Raw genomic sequence first — 20,489 nt, 5'->3', positions numbered from 1 at the left:
TCATATCAATTTGTAAGTAACATGTATAAAAGAAAAAAATATGTTAATATAAAGAGATTACATATTACCATAATGGATTAGGATCTAACTCCAACTTTTCAGAGCTCGAATCCTCGCCACCGTTTTCCACTGCAACATCATTGCTAACTTCTCCCAGAGATGATGTATGAGTGGAAGTTTGTTGCGTCGTGGATAGAATCATGTCTCCATCCCCACAACCTCGACCACCACTTCTACCCCTACCTGCACTTCTTCCTCGACCTGCATTAGGAGCCATCTAAAGCAGAATTCAAACATAACCAAAGGTGTTAGAGTAAAAAAATTGAATGTATTAATTAAAGTTTCACAATGACAAAGAAACAATAAACAAGCAAACAACAGTAAGTTCGGTACACTACTATTACAGTTTTAAATTGCATCAAAGTCATCAAAATCTTCATCTTCCTCTTCATCATTAACATCATCCTGATCATCACCATCATCATCGTCATCATTGGTTTCATAACTCTGCTCACTATCTCCGTTCTCATCGGTGTGTACGTTTTGGGGTATGACTTCATTATCATCTTCCTCTTGATCATCATAGTCCGGCACTTCATCAGGAGTACATAAGGTTGGACGAACTTCAACAACTTCCTCTTGGTAAAAATCAAGGTCAAGTGGAGCATCTATGTCTGACCTTGCTTTAGTTTTAAAAATAGCCCACCATTGAACTCTATCTCTTTTCAAACTTGGATATGGTGCAAAATACACTTGACTTGCCTGATAAGATAGCACAAATGGGTCGTACTTTGGGTACTTTCTAACATGATTCACCTCCACGAGTTTATATAGTGGATGAATGTTTGTACCATTCACAGATGCCATCCAATTGCACTTAAACAACACAGTCTTGTATGCTTGAAGGTTACCCACATACACTAATTCAATGACATCTTCCAAAATACCATAGTAATCTAGCCCTTCATGGCTATGAACACAGACTCCATAGTTCATCGTTGACTTGTGTTGTCCACTTTCTTGTGTTTGAAGTTGTATCCATTCACATAATATTGGTTCCATGACCTCACTTGTCTTGATGGCCCCATTGCAAGAGCTCGTACTACATCATCATTTGTCATTGATTGAAGGACCTACATTCATAGGATTCGATGGAAATTAATTTGTTATTCATTATGAATAGACTTTATTAAGATATGGTTTATAAACGTTAGCTTACATCAATTTTAAACCATTTTGGGAATTGCCCTTCACATTTGTTCCACACATCTTCCAATTTAATGTGTGGTTGTGTTTGGACAATGTGTTCCTCAAACTTCCTATAACAAGTGAAAGAAAACATAAGCTTCAAATGTAGTAAAAAACTATTTATTTTTATACTACAAATGAATTTTTTGTTTACCTTTCAAAGTCATCTAGCATTCCAGTGTTTGCTAAGACATAAAGATGTGCACGTTCATACTCCATATCTTGAAGAAATCGTGATCGACCCTCAGTCGATGCACGACCTCCGTCATCCCTAAAGATTTCAGGTATATCTTGATCACTTTCATTTTCTACGGTAGAAGTAACATTCCTTCCCAAATCTCTGGATTTTGTGTCCACTTCTGGTTGGAAATAATTGCTACAAAAGTTTGCAATTTCTTCTGTTAGGTAAGCATTGCATATGGAACCCTCCACACGTGCCTTGTTACCAACCTTACGTTTCAAGTGATTAAGAAACCTACATGCAATGAAGTTCTAATTAATTTGTGTTATATTAAATAACACACTAAATTATAAATTGAAAAAATTATATATTATTAATCATTTCAATGTAGTACCTTTCAAACGGATACATCCATCTATACTGAACTGGTCCTCCAATTTTTGCTTCATAAGGCAAATAAATTGGTAGATGTTCCATGGAGTTGAAAAATGCTGGCGGGAAAATCTTTTCCAATTTGCAAAGGATTTCTGGAATGTTCTTTTCTAAACGAACCATGTCCTCGAATTGAATTGTGTAAGAACTTAAATCTCGGAAAAATTGGCTAATTTCCACCACCACATTCCAGACATGTACGGGGAGCAACTCTTTTAAAGCCACAGGTAGTAACCTTTCCATAAACACATGACAATCATGACTTTTCATTCCAGAAAGCTTACATGATTGGAGATCAACACATCTACTCAAATCCGAGGCAAATCCATCTGGGAACTTTAAGTTACGAACCCATTCACATAAAACTTTTCTTTGAGCTTTATCTAATGCATAAGGTGCTTTTGGCATGCTTGGATTTCCACTTGCATCCTTAGTGAGCTCTTGTTCTTGCCGTTTACAATAAAGGGTTATATCTTTCCTTGCACTAATAGAATCTGAACTTTGTCCCTTCACATCCATTATTATGTTTATGAGCTGATCGAAGAAATTTTTTTCAATGTGCATGACATCTAAGTTGTGTCGAATCAACAAATCCTTCCAATAAGGAAGTTCCCAAAATATACTTTGCTTGAACCACCCCATTTTCTCCTTTTTCAACCTCTTAAGGGCCTCGGGACCATCAGTGGTCTTAGGTAGCATTGACACGCATTTCCATACATCCTCCCCACAAAGATTTGGAGGAGGGTCATCTTTTTCAACCATATTCTTTCGAAAAGCTTTTTTGTTCTTTCGAAAAGGATGGTTTTGTGGAAGGTATTGACGATGACAATCAAACCATGTCACTTTACCTCCATTTTGAAGCCAAAATGCCTTACTCTTATCCATGCAATAAGGACATGCTTTTTCCCCTGCAGTTACCCATCCTGATAACATGCCATATGCTGGAAAATCGCTTATTGTCCACATAAGAGCAGCACGTAAATTAAAATTCTGTTTCTTTGAAATGTCATAAGTCGATGCACCATATTCCCACAATTGTTTCAACTCTTCAACTAATGGTTGCATGTACACGTCTATGTTCCCTTTAGGATTTTTGGGACCAGGGACAATCAAAGAAAGGAACATAAACGGTTTTTTCATGCACATTGATGGAGGTAAGTTGTATGGAGTAAGAATTACTGGCCAACATGAATATTTTCCTCCAAATTTTCCATATGGTGTAAACCCATCCGTGCACAATCCAAGGCGAACATTTCGAGGTTCGGAGGCGAAATCGGGGTAAGTATCATCAAAATGCTTCCAAGCATCCCCATCACTTGGGTGTGCCATGGTGCCTTAGCCCTTGGATTTTTATGGTGCCAAGTCATTTCCTTTGCAATATTATTTGTGGCATACAACCTTTGCAATCTTGGAGTGATTGGGAAATATGTTAGAACTTTGACTGGAATGAGCTTTCCTCTAGAGGTCTTTTTATATCGATCACTACCACACACTTTGCATTGTTCTAAGTGTGCATCGTTCTTCCAAAATAGCATGCAACCATTAGGGCACGTGTGTATTTTCTCATGAGGAAGTTGCAAACCTTTAAGAACTTTTTTTGTATCATAAAAAGTTCTACTCATTAGGCTATTATTTGGAATAGCCTCATTCACTAAGGAAGCGAACGCATCAACACACCTATGTGGTAAATTGTATTCACATTTCAAAGCTGTTATCCTTGCAGCCATCTCTAAAACGGACATGTTGCTCCCATGATACAATGGATCTTTCGAGGCCTTAAGTAAATCAAAAAACTTCTTCGCTTCTCATTTGGTTCTTCTTCAACTTCATCTCCTGCATTGTGATTTAGATTTTCATGAAGCGATCCAAATGCATCAACGATCATATCCTGGTAAGGATTGGATTGCTCTACAAGTGGTTGAGAGATTGTTTTCCCCGTGACAAATCCACTCAAAGTACGAATGACAAAAGCCTCTCCTGTATAAGTGCTCTCTAACTGTCTCAACATCTAGAAAGCGTCTATTATTGCACTTCTGGCATGGGCATCTAATCTGGTTGGAGTCCTTCTGTACTTGATGTTGTGTAGCAAACTCAATAAACTCTTGGACCCTGTTGACAAATTCGGTCCTAAGTAACCCTCCATCAACTCTATTGTACATCCAACCGCGCTCTACGCGTTTCATTGTTATAACTCTACAAGTCTACCGAGAAAAAGTGTTATATCTTATAATAATCACTAATAATGAAGTAGGAAATTGTGTGCATAAAAAATAACATTTTCTCATTTTAAGCTCATACTAGTACATATGATGCAATAAGAAAACACACACCTAAATCACATGCCACTTTTAATGAGATTATATATAAAAAAGGTAACAATCAACAATACAAAGTAGTTTAAAAAAACTAATGGAAGTGCTAGTATGAAATATTTTAATTAGGCGTCCTAAGAAAGAATTTTATGTGGGTATATTATACACAACCTATTATAAAATTATACAGTGTATTTTTGTTACCTTCAATGCATCGTGAACTTACCAATTTAATGATTGTATTGGACCCCTTAATTAATATCTTTTCTTTCCATGTAAAGTCAACTTCTATGGGTTTTTTATCACTAGATTTTTAGAAGGTACATATATATGCTACTTTAGAAAACCACAACAATATAATGCTACATTTTTATAATGTCACTTGGCTTCTACATAGCACTTATACTATACAGGAAAGTGCAAAATTCATTCAACATAATTTACAGTAACAACATATAAATATAATTCCACAGTCACTAATCCCCAATCACAATTACATCTTATTATCTTAACAAGTACAATTTAATTATAGCAAAGGCTAAAATATAATTTGAAGCAAAGAAAAAAAAACAATTAAATTACCTAAAATCAGAATAGTGAGGATGAATTGATTGAAGGAAGCGAAATCAACCAACAGTGGCAGCAACGGTCGGCATCATAATTCAAACCCCTTTGCCATGAAAATGATTCCACAATAACAACATAAGGATGGAGAAAAATTATGTTGCCATGAAAATGATTCCACAACAACAACATAAGGATGGAGAATAGTCATTTGATAACACTTTATACAATAAAAGTTCTAGTGAGGTAGTGAATCACTGTGAATGCCTCTTCTTTTCAAATGGAGAATAGTCATTTGATGGAGAATAGTCAAATTCCGCGAATTATTATATGGCAAAAACAAGTTACCATGAAAATGATTCCACAACAACAAAAGGATGGAGAAACAAGTTACCATGAGAGCATTCAACAACATATCGATTTCCGGCAGCAAAGGCGGTAAGGCGACAACAATTTCGGCAGCAAAGGCGACAGCAGCAACAATTCCGGCGACAGCAGCAACATCGTGGCGACGCGACAGCAACAACAATTCGCGGCGACAGCAGCAACAATTCGCGGCGACAGCAGCAACAATTCCGGCGACAGCAGCAACAATTTGCGGTGGCGATTCGGCGCCAGCAAAGGCGGTCAAGCGACGATTTCCGACGACAGCAGCAACAATTTGCGGTGGCAGCTTCAATTGGCGTTAATTGGGTGAAGGTGGAGGACCACGTTATTTGGCAGCTTCAATTGGCGTTACTTGGTAGGGTTCTAATGGGTAATTGGAATACCTACTATAATAATGACCTACCACTAAACGGTAGGTATTGTTATAAAATTAGTTGGTATTTTCTTTTTATATAGAGATAATTCTTTAATTGTATACCAACTGCAAAATAGTAGTATAAGGAGATAAGTGGTAGGTAAATAGCTACTATTTTTTAAAACGGTAGGTGTTAAATAAGATGGTAGGTAATTAACCTACGATTTTTAAAAACAGTAGGTGTTAAATTGATCAGTAGCTAAATTACTATGATGTCAAAGCAGTAGGTAATTTCACGGAGCAGTAGCTATAATAATAATTACCTACTGATTGAAATGCGGTAGATAATTTTGGTAGGTAATAAGACGGATTCTTGTAGTGTGATGTGACTCAGTTCGGCCCCATTACATCTTGCAATGTCTTGTACAAAGTTATATCTAAGATGCTTTGTGAAAGATTAAAGTGAGTACTTGGCCAGATAGTTGACCCTGTACAAAGTGCTTTTGTAGAAGATATAATTATTATGCACAACATCTTAATTTGCCAAGATATGCTGAAAATGTATAAGAGAAAAGAGCTCTTGCTAGATGCACTATCAAAGTTGATCTGCGAAAAGCTTATGATTCTCTAAGCTGGAGCTTTATTAAAGAACTGATGTATGGTTTAAATGTGGGCTGGTTGATGATATGCATCACTACTCCAACATATTCAGGGAGTGTTAATGGGGATATTAGTGGCTTTTTTAAAGGGAAGAGGGTTATCAGACAGGGGGATCCTATCTCCTCATCATTGATCTTTGTCTTGGCTATGGAGTATCTTACCAGGCTGCTGAAGAAGATGAGCAAGAGAAATGAATTTAAGTATCACCACAAATGTGATACTTTAAAGCTTAACCATCTCATCTTTGCTGATGACTTGATGATGTTTTTAAAGGGTGATCCAAATTCAGTGGCTTTGATTGTGAGAACTTCTCAAGGCTTTTGCAGCTACCTCAGGGTTAGAGGCTAGTCCTGCAAAATCTGCAATTTACTTTGGGAATGTGAAAGAATTTGTGCAAGAAAGCATACGCAGGGTCTCTAGATATAAAAAAGGTAAATTTTCCTTTAGATGTCTTGGAGTTCCAATCACAACTAAGAAACTCTGGAAGGCTGACTATGATGTTTTAGTTGATAAAATCATGAAGAAAATCATGTGCTGGTCCTCCAGGCATTTTACCTATGCTGCAAGAGCTACTATGGTGAATTTTATGTTATTGAGCCTACATATATACTGGGCACAAATCTTCCTTCTTCCTAAAAGTGTGCTTAATAGAATTGTTCAAATCTGTAGAGCATTTCTTTAGGAAGGGATGATTAGTCTACAAAAAGTGCCTCTTGTAGCTTGGGAGTGGGTGTGTAAACCAAAGAAGAATGGTGGGTTGGGCATCAAAAATTGTCACAAATGGAATACTGCAGCCTTGAGGAAATATGTTTGGCAAATTGCAAATAAGGAAGATGCTTTGTGGATTAAATGGATACACTATATCGATTTGAGAGAGAGTGACTGGTGGACATACGAACCGCCTGCAAATGCTAGCTGGGGATGGGAATCTATATGCAGAGTGAAGAATATCTTCAAACCAGCCTACACTAGTAATAGATGGCTGAATGGGGATAAAGCATAATCGATTAAATTTGGTTATGATTGGCTTCAAGGGCAGCATGAGCTTGTTTCTTGGCATTGTTGGGTTTGGAACAGCCTGAACATCCCTAAACATTCATTTATTGTCTGGATGGTAGTACTTGAGAGACTAAAGACAAGGGATCACTTATTCAGAGCAGGAGTGTGCCAAGAGAAAACATGTCTATTATGTGGTGTGGGGGAAGATTCTTGTCTGCACTTGTTATTCAGATGCACCTATAGTTCTCGAATTTGTCAGCATATTATGTTGTGGCTGGGTGGTAAAGTTTCTAGCTATGAAAATGCGTTTATCACCTGGAAGAAATGGGGAGAAGTTTTAAGAGAAAGAAGCTACAAAAGGTGAGTTATGATGTGCTTGCTGCCCTTATGTACCACATTTTGGATGAGTAGGAATTATACTCTGTGGAATGATGCAGTGAAACAACCAATTTGGGTGGTGAAAAATGTTCAAAGAGATGTGTGTGGCATAATCAAAAGTTGTGTAGATATATATATACAGTGGAATATAGAGGATAGAAATTGGATAAATACACTTGTAAATAGATGTAACTAGTAGGTGGTGTTGTTTGGAGTATGTTGTTGCTTTGATGCATAGGATGTAATTTATTGGCATTTCATCATCACATTCATATCTATGGCCATAGTACGAACTTAAATATCAAAAACAGATATCCACAGAGAAGGGAATAAGTAAATGATTTTACTGAACATAAAAGTTACATGAAATGCAATCCAGATTCCAACAATACAGTCTCCTTCATAATCCCGAATGATACTTCACTCTAAAATCATCCTCCAATAATCACCACATAACAATAACAATAGTCAACAACTAATCTTAACTATTTTAAACTAGAAAATGAAATCATAACCAATTCCTAATTTAAAGATCCTTTACGACATTAATCTTAATTCATCAATTCTCAAACTAATAAAACAAGGACACATAACCATAACGCATTCTCAACATAGAATCTATATACGTTTATCATTCAACTCCCTAATTATAGATTATGTAAACTGAACTTGCCATCTTACAACCACAATTCTAATCAACATACAACCATACCACTAACCAGCACAACCACACCAACACCCACCAGAACTACAACAACAGCATCAACCCCAAAAGGCTCTTTAACTGAAAGTTCATCATTACCCAACGAAACAATCTCCAAGCGACTTTCACAGTATTAATGTTTAAGGCTCTTAAGGAATTTCTAACTTATCTATTGGTTCTCAATGCTTTCTTAACCACTAATAATGATAGTGTTTATCTCTTTGACCTTTCTTAACCATTAAGAATAATAGTGCTTATCCACAAGCTTTCTTAACCACTATGAATGATAGTTCTTATCCATTTACTTTCTTAACCACTAAGAATGATGGTTCTTATCCACTTTTGTCCTAGTATAAAGGACCAAAGCCTGATGAAGACTTAATATAGCTAACAAAATATTAGAACCTGCTTAAAAATTCAGGCTATTACGATAAGCAATGTCAGTTCCAGTGTAATTCATAAGAAACATCACATTACCAATGATTTTATCATATTCAGATTGACAGACTAGATCACCTTTCTTTTTATTTACTTGGATCATAAGGGGTTATAATTGGATCGACATTAAATGAATCAAACTTTTTCAAGAGATTTTTCAACATAATAATATTGGCTAGGAGAGATGCGATTTTGATTTCTTATAATTTTGACTTCCAAAATCACATCTGCCTCACCCATTTCTTTCATTTCAAATTTCGAACTTACAAATTTCTTTGTCTCATTTACTCGATCAAGACTAGTACAAAAAAATTAACATATCATCCACATAAAGACAAATAATCACACAACCACTTGAATCTTACTTAAAATAAACACACGCGTCTCCTTCATTAACATGAAATCCATTTCCTGTCATAATCTTGTTAACTTGTCATGACATTGTTTTGGAGCTTGCTTGAGTCCATACAATGACATTTGTAGTTTACAACCTTTGTTTTCTTGACCTGGAATTGCACAACCTTCCTGTTGAATCATATAAATCTTTTCTTCCAAGTCCCCATTCAGAATGGCATTTTTTACGTCCATTTGATGTACAATGAGATCATGGATACAAGCAAGAGCAATTAAGTCCTAATGGTTGCAATTTTAGTGACGATGGAGTAAGTATAAAAATAGTCAATTCCCTATTTTTGAGTAAAACCCCTCACTGCTATTCTCGCCTTATACTTATCAATGGATCCATCAGGTTTCAGTTTTTTCTTAAAGATCCATTTACAAGTAATAGGCTTGCAACCTCTAGGCAGGTCAACCATTTCGCAAGTATTATTTTGAAGTCTTTTCATAGAAGCAATATTAACATGACCCAATCTAGCATGCCATAAATCAATAGACTCGTCAATATCAGTAGAAGAAGTACTACCAATTTCATTCATAATTTCAACTTTGGTATCAAGAGTAAATAGCCCCCCATTAGAAAACCCCTTCCCTACAAACTCCCCATTACGAGTAAAAACAAGTCTATGATATTCAAAAGAGAGTTTGAGTCCAGCTTTCATGATCATGCGCATTTTTGGAACATTACCGGTTAAATTTCGCTTCTAACACAACAACAAGAATGTCATAAGTAGCTGCAAGGTTGGGTTGATTCTGCTTCTTGCTCCTACAGAACTTAGCTTTATGACCAAGTTTCCCACAATTCTTACAATTACCCTTAAACTTATACTTTTAAACTCCTCGAGGTCTATGGAAATTATTAGAGCCCTTAATTTTCCTAGAGTTATTGGGTTACTAGATTTGTTAGAGAAAAGAAATAGACTGATCACGAGCAACAGACTGGCCTTTGTCGTTAATTCGGTTATCTTCTTCAATCTTAAGGTGGTCCTATCAGTTCCTCTAAGGTTATGTCTTTCTTATTGTGCATTAATTGGTGAAAAAAAATTTCCAAGAAGGAGGCAATTTTTCAATTAGCACAATAGCAAGGGTAATATCACAAATGCACAGTCCCTCGACAACCATAGCAAGACATATATTCTCATAGGCATGGATTTGCTCAATTATAGGTTTTTCATAATCAACTTGAAAGCCTAACCACTTACTAAAATAATAACATTTGGTTCTAGCATCATCAATTCCATATATTCTTTTCTAGTGCATCCCAAATGTTCTTAGCATGATCAGACAACATATAAGTATCCACCAAAGCATTCGACACATGGTGCAGCAACATACCCTTACAAGTTCTATCCTTAGCAAACTTTAACTCAAAAGCATCCAAATCAAATTCATCAACGGGTTTAATAACATCATTAAGAACATATGCGACATTAATTGGTTCCAAATAAAAACGTGTCCTAACAGCCCAACGTTTATAGTTTTACCATCAAGAGGTTCCATCTTAGGCATATCAGGAATCAAAAGTTTAGAAGCCATAACTGTCTTTTAGATTGTTGCAATTATAACAATAAAAAAAAACTTATTTGTTGAAGCAAGAGCCAAAATAAGTTTGACATGTCGGGATAATCACTGTCCTAAAAAACGATTTTGCGCTATTGTGGTGCAGTTGAAGTCAAGCGATCTTCCTCCATGATTAGCACGACTCCAAGATATGTGTGCATTTACACACCTCAGATCGAGACTAGAATATTGCCTAAAACTAAAAAGTATTTTGGAGGAGAACTTTTAAAGGGAGAATAGTTTTTTGTGTGTCAATGACTGAAGAGAAGCATCCTTTAAATAGGCTTAACAAATGCAAGAAGGAAAACGGAAAGGCTGATCATAAGGAAGGTAATCAATTTTGGCTCCGGAAAACTTGCCAAGAACGGTTACAATATACACTAATATCAAAAGGCAAGATTTTTGTGATTTGCGTCAAAACAAAAGAAGGAAATGTAAAACAGACCACAAACCCACGCGACGCTCGCCACAAGCCCAGCCCAATTGCGGCGCGCGCGTGTGTGGTACATTCATACTTCAATAGTTCTATCACTCTAAACAAAGAGTGCTAAGGAACTTCTATTAATAAAGAAGGTGAAGCTTAACTATTTTTCTAGGGGTGTTCACAATAAACCGAAAGCGAAATACCATACCGAATTGCCGAAAAATCGATTAAAATGGGTGATAACCGTACTGGCAAAAAAATGTTTTACGACAAGGTTACCGAATCGATAAAATAAACGATTCAATATGGTTCAGGTTATGATTATTGTTGAATGAACGGATAACCAAAATACTGAAATATATTTTTTCTCTAGATAATTATTGAGAAACATTTTAAAACAACTACATTAATTCTAATATTTGTTACTAAGTTACTGTAATCCCCCACAATTTTAAAGATTTTTCATAAATATATTAAAGTATATATGTAGTCATATTTAAATCCAAATGAGTTTGGAAAATGATTTGACTTTTAAAAAGGGTTGACTATTTTAAAAGTCAACTGAAATTATTTTTCATAGCTTAATAAAATTTGTAATGTTTTAATTAAGCATGTTTTAATAAGAGTTTTAAATATTAAAAGTATATTGAAAAGGTAGTTAATGGAATCCAAAGCCCAAAAGTGATAAAAAGGGAAAGAGTAATTTGATGACTAAAGTTTTAGATAGCCCATCTTATTAGTCATCAAGTTCATTATTAAAATCTCTTTTCCTAAGCCCACAAGTACAAGCCTTTATATAAATATCCTAAAAACCCAAAATATTTTACCCTACACTTATTTTTCTCCTCTTCTCACGTCATTCTCTCTTTCACTCGGCATTCCTCCTCTCCTCCTTGTGCGTCGTTTCTTCAAGTTTTTCCCTCAAAAGTTTGTTTCTTCTTCTTCAAGTAACGTTTCTTGTTCAACAAGAAACGTCACAAATCTTTTCAAGAGCCGAGTATTGCTGCCGCCGGTCCCTTCCTTGCTGCCACTGCTGTCCGGCGCCCTTCTTTCTTCCATTATTGTGGTTGTTTTCTTTCTTCCTCTCTAAGATTCCATTAAAGTACTAGTTTTTATGTTATTTTTTTTGTTATTAATTACCATGTTTATGATTTAAATTATTGTTTATATGCACATATGATTTTCGGTTATCATATATATGATTATAATAAATTTCAGTTTTATTATGTCAAGTTTATTTTAGTTTTTATCTTGAAATTTATAGTTTTTAGAGTTTTTAATCACTAGAAACTATATATAAAAAGTATAAATCATGAGATTTGGTTAGTATATAATTTATATGTATTGAATATATTTTCAGAAGATTTATTAAATATTATAAGTGCTGTAATTTCAGAAAATAAGTATTTTAAGAGTTTTAAATGATTTTTAATCACTAGAATAGTTGTACTATACTAGGGATTAAAAATAACGAAAGTTTGGTACGTAAAAACGATTTTAAAACACGTTTAAGGGGGTTTTGATCGTTTTAAAGTTGCTGTAAATTTTTAGTTCGAGATATTTATTTCAGTACTTTATTTTCTAGGCAGAGATTTCGTAGTAGGAGACTTTTAGCGAGTAAAAGTGGCTTACCGGTTTGTTGATACAAGGTACGTACATCGTCTACGTGCTATGTGATTTAGAAGCATGCTCTAAGAGTATTTTATTTAATAGTATCATGTATAGGACTCTATTTGTTCATATATATGATTACTGGAATTGTTTTTACATGTTATTTGCCTGTGCTACATGCACTAGTAGAATAAAGGCTATTTGCTGCGGTTAAAAATTGCCCTATTGCTGCGGATTAGGGCGCGCAGCAATTAAGGGCGCAGCAATAGGTATTAATAATATTGCTGCGGTTTTAAACCGCAGCAATATAAAGAATATTGCTGCGGTTTTAAGGACCAAACCGCAGCAATATTTTGTAGTTAATAATAAAAAACTAGACATATTGCTGCGGTTTTTTAGTGAAAACCGCAGCAATATGTACTTGTATAGGCAAAAAATTTTTTTTTTTTTTTTTTTGCGTTTTATCATCAAATTTGAAAAATAAAAATACTGAAAAAAAAAACACAACAAATTCAAATTTATCAAATAATTGAGATACCAGTTTCGAAACTAACATCATAAGAAAAGATACAAAAGAAAAAAGATTCAAAAGAAAAAATATCCAAAAACAGAAAAGATACACAAAATTCAAAAACAGAAAAGATACACAAAATCCAATAACATCATATTGAATCTTAAAACATAAAAATGCAGAAAAAACAAAACAAAATCTGGAGATGGAACGAATTCAGCGCGGCCAACGAGCAAGTCTTCCAAGGGTCGAGTCTAACGCAACTAAAACCACCTCAGCACTCGACAAATCGTAATCAACGCAACTAGATCTGAAAATAAAATACAACAAATCGTAGTCAACAACACAATCAACGCAAAAACTAAAAACCTAATCAAGATTTCTCACAATCGTAATCATCATCAACAAATAACATACCAGTTGGAGGCACCAGAGACGGAAAACAAGCATTCTTGTCGATCAATCGACCGGCGAAGAGGAGAATGAAAGCGGCGCGAGAAACACCACCACCACACGAGTTCAGTAGAGCGAGAACGACGAAAGAGAGAAAAGAGAGAGAAAGAAAGCATCAGCGTCGAGAATGAACGAACCCACGAATGATTCTTCTTGTTTTCTGGCGAGCGACGAACGAACGGTCGACGACGACCGATAGAACGAACGAAGGCTGATGGTCGACGGCAACCACGAAGGCTGGCGAACGACGGTCAAGCGATTGTGAGAAGACCGGAAGAAGAACGACTGTGAGAGGAGATGGGAGATGAGAGAGGAGAGAGGAGAGAGAGAGAGAGAGGAAGGCTGATGGGTGAAGAGAGAGAAATGAGATCTAAAGAGGAGCGATAGAGAGCATGAGGAAACTGACCTCTCGTATTATTATAAAACCCTAATTTTTTGCCAGCTAATATTGCTGCGGTTTCCACGTAGGACCGCAACAATATATTAAAATAACAATTTTTTAATATATTGCTGCGGTCCTACGTGGAAACCGCAGCAATATTTGTTGTTTAAGGCCCCACTTTATTTTAAAAAGTATCTGTTATACAATATTGCTGCGGTTTTGGGCGGGAACCGCAGCAATATTCTCAATTTCAATTTTTTTTTTCTTTTTGCTTGTTATATTGCTGCGTATAGGTAAAACCGCAGCAATATCACCGCAGCAAATAGCATTTATTCTACTAGTGATGTAAACTAGAAGTTATTATGATTATAAATGTTTGTATGGAAGGTTGATGCAAGCAGGATAAGTCAAGTTTATTTATTAATTCGTGAGCGAATTAATATAAGTTAGAGTGAATCATGTCTTACATGTATTCTTTGAGTATTATTTATTATTAACTTATAAGGACCGTGAACCTTATTTGGTAAGTTACAAGTTCTACCTATATAAAGGTAAAGTTTATTGTTGGCTAGGTTCAACAAGCAAGTTAGTAAAGTATAAAAAGGAGTTAAAGGAGTCTTGATTGATGAGTTGTGATCACTTGTTAATCCAAAGATAAAAAGAGTTTCTGTTATGACTATTTGAGTATTAGTTATGTGTTGCTTGTTTGTTGTGTCAACAGAAGTAATAAAATATATTTAACGTAAAGTGAAACAAGAATAGGTTATAGACTTTAGACTGGTGCACGTCTAGAGTTGGACACTAAGGGTTGGAATTTCATGGTGAGCGTGCCATGGGTTCTTTTAGGAATGGATTGATCACCATCCCTCTTTCAGTTCAAAGGTTCCTCGATATCGCAGGTCATTTCTGGAATATGTGGTAGCTCCCATATTTCCTATTTTTAGATAAGTTAACTCGTCCAATAACTATTCCATTTAAAGAAAGAAATAAATTTTAGAGTCTAGTTCAGTAATAGTTGTCTGCAGATTATTAAATGTTTTATTGTTATTTATTCCTGCAAGTTATTTTTGTAGTATCATGTTTAGGATTATTTATTTCTGATATGTAGTACTCAGCTTTGCTGATTACGTGCTTGTTGTGTGTGTGATCATGGGTTTTGCTATTGATCCTGTGGTGATCCTTCGGGGGAGCAGAGTCGAGAAAGCATTGACATTACAGGTTCGCAGATGCATCTCATTGGGAATATGAAATGGAGAGACTCATTGTATTATTAGTATTATTTAAGTTGCTTTCGTAGGAACTCGTGTTTTCAGACATTAGTTTTAAGTTGGTGTGTTTTAGTTTCAGACATTGTTATTGGTTTCATAAGTTTTAATAAAGTTGATTTTTGGTAAGTTGTTTTCCGCTTCAAAATTCTGAGTAAGCCGAAACGTTATCACACGGGCAATAATGCCTGGGTAATTCTCTATGGTTTATTTTAAAAGTATCTTCTAAAAAGAGAGAATTATCGGGGTGTTACAGTTACAATAATTAGAGAAAGTATGTGATTATTTAGAAACTCTAGTACTAATATAAACACTATAATTAGGAAATGCAGTGGATTCTTAGTGTTAGTTATGTTTTTCACCATATACCCCTGACAATTTTATTTTTGCATTGTATACCCTTTTGACTTTCCAAATTCACCATATACCCCTCACTTTTTGAAAAATACATCAACTTACCCTTTTGACTAACGGTGTTGGACTTCCGTTAGTCATTGGGTCCTAATTCTCTTCTAATCCTAATTAACTAACCTATATCAAACCCTAATCCTAACTGACCCAACCAGCCCTGCCCCACCCCAATCCTTCTCTCCACCCACCACCACCACCCCCGAAGCCTCTTCTTTTCTCGTCGACCCCCTCCCCTTCCCCCGTCGACCCCCTTCCCATTTGTCAGGGGGTATATGGTGAAAAAACCATTATGTTTGTTACAATTCATTTTATGTCCTTTAGTATGTACCATTGGGAAAACTTGAAACACATTGTATCATCTCCTAACAAAAGATTTTATACATTATTTTATAAAATACAATATATGAAATGAGAATTTGGTTGGTCTGTTTTGTTCACGTGGGACAAAAGAATCCATATTCCATAGAGAAAGATACTTTGATTAAAAATGCATATTCCATAGAGAAAGATACTTTGACTAGAAAATCATATTTCCTAAAGATAGGACATATGGCATATGCATTGTAAGATATTATGAAGTTTAACGAGATCTAAAAATACTTACGACATGTGTTGTTCCGTATGTCGTTAATAACCCATTATAGTAGGGATCGCCACATGGATATGACATGCATGTCTACCAAAATAAGTGAGTGTTACTAGCATAATCTTTGAATCAGCCACAATAGAATAAAACGAATACGAATAGAGAAAATATCAAATAATGCTTACCATTGCACGACCATAATCAATTTCACCTCCACTATAGGCGATGTCTGGATAATCCATTATATAAATTGGCTTCACTTGATCCATGTTTTTGTCACAATTGACTTCTTGACCTATAGCATGTAATGAATTATAAAAAGTGTTTAACAAAGATAGCGTTCAATGAATTACAAAAGAGTTTTAACAAAAATAAACAAATGTACATATGTCAAGATCGAAAGATGAGAGACAATGATAAATGCAAGTGAAAGTATTGGGTCAGACCGTCTGACCAAATACTTACTGTCAGACGGGCTGATCCAAATGAAAAAAACATGGCTTTGAGTTTACTAAGCCTTGATAATTCAATCGGAAATCTCCAACATTTACTCAAAATTTACACTTTACAGCCTGTAACTTCTGGGCAGCAACTGCTTTCATTCTTTTTTTCTCTCACGTCACTGCTTTCATTCTTTTTCTCTCTCTCTCTCTCTCTCTCTCTCATGTCACTGCTTTCATTCTTTTTCTGGGCAGCAACTTCTTTGTTTAATTTGTGGTAAATCATCGTAGTAGATTTTAGTTTCGCGCTTTATAGAAAAGTTTGAATTTTGCTACTGGAAAACTAACTATAGTCTATTGGAGAAGAAGGATGGATGATGGAGATTTTGCACTTCTTTTTAGAATTTCGTTCCTTATATGTGATTTAATTCTTCCCTCTTTTTGAAAAAAAAAAAAAAAGAACACCCAAAAAAGCAGACGAAAGATGAAGTAGTTTCAAGGAAGAAAGGAGCGAAAGGACGATTGGATAAGAAAGATGAAGCTGATCGTGATGTTGAAGAAGTGTATGTGATGAAGCTGATCGTGATGTTGAAGATGAAGCCCACTAATTTTCTTCATTCTTTTCCTATTTTCCATTTTCAGTTGGACTTTGTTTTCTTTCAGTTGGACTTTGTTTTCTTTCAGTTGGACTTCGTTTTCTTTCAGTTGGACTTCGTTTTCTTTCAGTTGGACTTTGTTTTCTTTCAGTTGGACTTTGTTTCCTTTCAGTTGGACTTTGTTTTCTTTCAGTTGGACTTTGTTTCGTAATATGTATACCAACTGAAACAAATAATGGACCAACTGAAACAAAAAATGGACCAACTGAAAGAAATAATGGGCCAACTGAAAGAAATAATGGACTACCTGAAAAAAAAATAAGACTACCTGAAAAAAAATGAAGATTACCTGAAAAAAAATTAAGACTAACTGAAAAAAAATTGGATCCACCTGAAAGTCGTCCGACCAAAGATTATGGTCGGACGAGTCCGACACAATACGTTCTCTAAATGCAATTAGTTAGCATTGAAAATCTCCTCATGAACTAATATAAAAAAGATGATCACCAATCAATCAACGAATAATAATGACCCACTCACACGCCTCATGAACTACCATCTTTTATCAAGAACTCTAATTGGGAAACCTAAGAGTTTTTGCAATATATGTCGTGTTTGTGTACCAATGTGTGTTTTTTAATAGCCAAGACCAAGATCCCCATATAAAGTATAAGAATCCTACACCCTTTATAATAAAGAAAGATAAGATAGTAGAAAGATAGGATAGTACGAAACTAGATTATTTTTCTTCCTAATACACTTATCTCATGATTTGAAAATAAATAATCTCTAATAATCATAAGTGAAACGAGACAAAAAAATCTGTAACAAAAGCGCCAGCAAACAAATCTGCTGAAATTGCGCTTGGAGAGAGGAGGGACCATCCCCTATAATAGAAGTGTCCTAGCCTTATGCATTACATGTATATTTCATCTGTGCAAGGAGTGAGTGCTCCCTAGTACTAGGATTGGCCGCTCCAAGAATTCTTCTTGTATTTTATGCTTTTCCTACGAGCTTCACCATTGCCTAACCCCAACAAAAGAAAGGAAGCATACGTTGACTCTGCGAATAATATAGCTTGACAACCTTTAGACAAACATTACTAAGGCTTTGTTTTATTGAACGGAAAACCCAAATGTTTATTTCGGAAGTTATTGTCCATCCTTGGGAGCACTTTTTGTCACCATTGAAGATGATTAGTTTCCATCTTTCACAAAGAAAAATGGGTACACTTTCCAAGATACTAAATACTGATTTTCGGCCAAGTCCCAACCAAACACTCTCTAAATGAGATGCTAAGGTCATAAAATAGTAATCCATCATCTACTAATTACTATAGTTTATACATGCAATCAGCATAAGTCACCAGTTCACCAGCATGCAATAAAATAAGAAAGGAAGGGGAAGGAAATTATTAAAACAAGGATACCAGATTCTGATGATATGCATTGATCCAGAGAATTGGTCCCAACATTACCAATCGCGTCATGGTTAGACGGAGTTGATCGGGTTGAAGAAGAGTCACTTGCAAATGGCAGCCCAAAGATCTTTCATTAAGATGATGTTATGGTGGAGAATCCACTTTAAAGCTCAAGCTCTTTGAAAAAGATTCAGAAATGCGTTGGTCATTTGAATTCCAATGTGGAGGACAATTGACATATATGTGGGGCATTTGGATAAAATAACTTGCCAAAAAGAAAACTAGGTGAGTGTAGACTTTTGTACAGTTCTACAGCTGGTAAGTTATCCCCGTAAAAGTGCAAGCTCCTTTAAATCCTTTAAAGCAAAGGTCCAAAACCAGCTATCTACTACATTATCTGCTCAGAATATTAGAATCATAAGTCTAGTTTGTAGCCTAACATTTTTGTGTTTAAAAATCCAAATCAAAGGGGAGGTAGATGTATTGGCTAGTGATAAGAAATCCACTGCTATGAATTATACATGCATTTTGGTGAGTGGCGGCAGGCAAAATGAAAGCCAATGTAAAAATCATAACATGTTCACAAAATCAAGATGCAACAATATATAAAATATAAACATCACCCACAAACACATATAGATCGCATAAAGAACTAATAGTTCTCTCCTAAATATTGAAGTGAAGAAAACTACTAGGACAACAGTCCTTTATGAAAAAAATCTTCAAAAAGATTTAATTTTAAAATCCTAAATTGTTAAAGAATGTTAAAAACCAACGCCAAAAGATGAATATATAATATAAAGATGCTAATGCAACCAGGAATATAGTGCTGGAAAAGCCAGGTCTATGTGATCCACATGCAGGATGCATGCAGCATTTCGATCATACGCCAAGCAGAGATGTAAATTTTGAGTGAGCAATTGAGCATCTCATGAACATCTTAAAGTACGAAGCTAAAAGTAGAAAGAGTAGCACGAATCGTTTCGCAGGGAACAGAACTAACTACAATAGTTAAAAGAAGAAAAAACTAACATTAACATTACCAACGAAACCTATATATAAATGGCCATAATATATGGTAGTAGTAGACAAGTAAAAGTAATACTAACTTATATATAATAGCTTAACAATCATACAAAATCTTAACGCAACTTTTAGATATCGTCTTTATTTTTAATCAAGTATGCTCGCAATTATCATTGGCATATACTAAGCACCATAACTAAATTAAATATCACACTATAACTAAGTTTGTAGTTAACTCAACATAATACGCTATTGAAGTTGCTGCCTACTGTTGGTCCTATACTACTATAACTGCCAGTTCAGCTGCAATAAGTTACAGGAGTTTGTTATTCTAACAACTAGTTAGTTATAACTAATTTATTTCTCTCTTACTTAATCTCTCTCTCCTTGTGAGTTGTATATAAATACTCATGTACCTTCTTCGATGATCCTATTTTTGACCAGATAATAAAACTCTCTCCCTAATTCTTCCCTCTCTAAATTCTCTCTAAAATTTGCTTCACATTTATGAAAATATCATGGTATCAGAGCAGGAATCACTGCGATTTTTCTTCTGGAAATCTTAGATGAACAAATTAATCGTCTGAAAATCATTGAGGTATCTTTGAATCTAAAATTCTGATTGAATTCTTCCTGAGTTGTTTGAGATCATCTGTTATGCTGTTGCAATTCTTCTGAAAATTCTTGTTACTAAGATTATTCTTATTGAAATTCTTTCTTATATTGATTGATTGTCAACTCTTCATCTTAA

At 35.2% G+C, this 20,489-nt stretch overlaps 1 protein-coding gene across 1 annotated transcript; it reads right to left on the bottom strand.

Moving 5' to 3' along the window:
• Window positions 1-992: 992 nt before the first annotated feature.
• LOC130591885 (uncharacterized) lies at window positions 993-3,190 on the bottom strand. Its single transcript, XM_057395834.1, has 4 exons — window positions 1,824-3,190; window positions 1,403-1,723; window positions 1,220-1,319; window positions 993-1,133 (listed from the first exon to the last, which is right to left on the bottom strand). Exons 1-4 carry the CDS (start codon window positions 3,188-3,190, stop codon window positions 993-995), a joined length of 1,929 nt encoding a protein of 642 aa, XP_057251817.1.
• Window positions 3,191-20,489: the final 17,299 nt, after the last annotated feature.

This window comes from Beta vulgaris, chromosome 6 (assembly GCF_026745355.1).
Source record: "Beta vulgaris subsp. vulgaris cultivar EL10 chromosome 6, EL10.2, whole genome shotgun sequence".
In the NCBI taxonomy this organism is placed as follows: domain Eukaryota; kingdom Viridiplantae; phylum Streptophyta; class Magnoliopsida; order Caryophyllales; family Amaranthaceae; genus Beta; species Beta vulgaris.
This window is presented reverse-complemented; position numbering and strand designations above follow the sequence as displayed.

Coding starts and splice junctions, on each gene's coding strand:
- LOC130591885 (XM_057395834.1), bottom strand. CDS start 3,190: ATGGCACACCCAAGTGATGGGGATGCTTGGAAGCATTTTGATGATACT. Junction 1,320..1,402: donor ATGCTAGATGACTTTGAAAG/GTAAACAAAAAA, acceptor CACTTGTTATAG/GAAGTTTGAGGAACACATTG. Junction 1,134..1,219: donor CAAAATGGTTTAAAATTGAT/GTAAGCTAACGT, acceptor CTATGAATGTAG/GTCCTTCAATCAATGACAAA.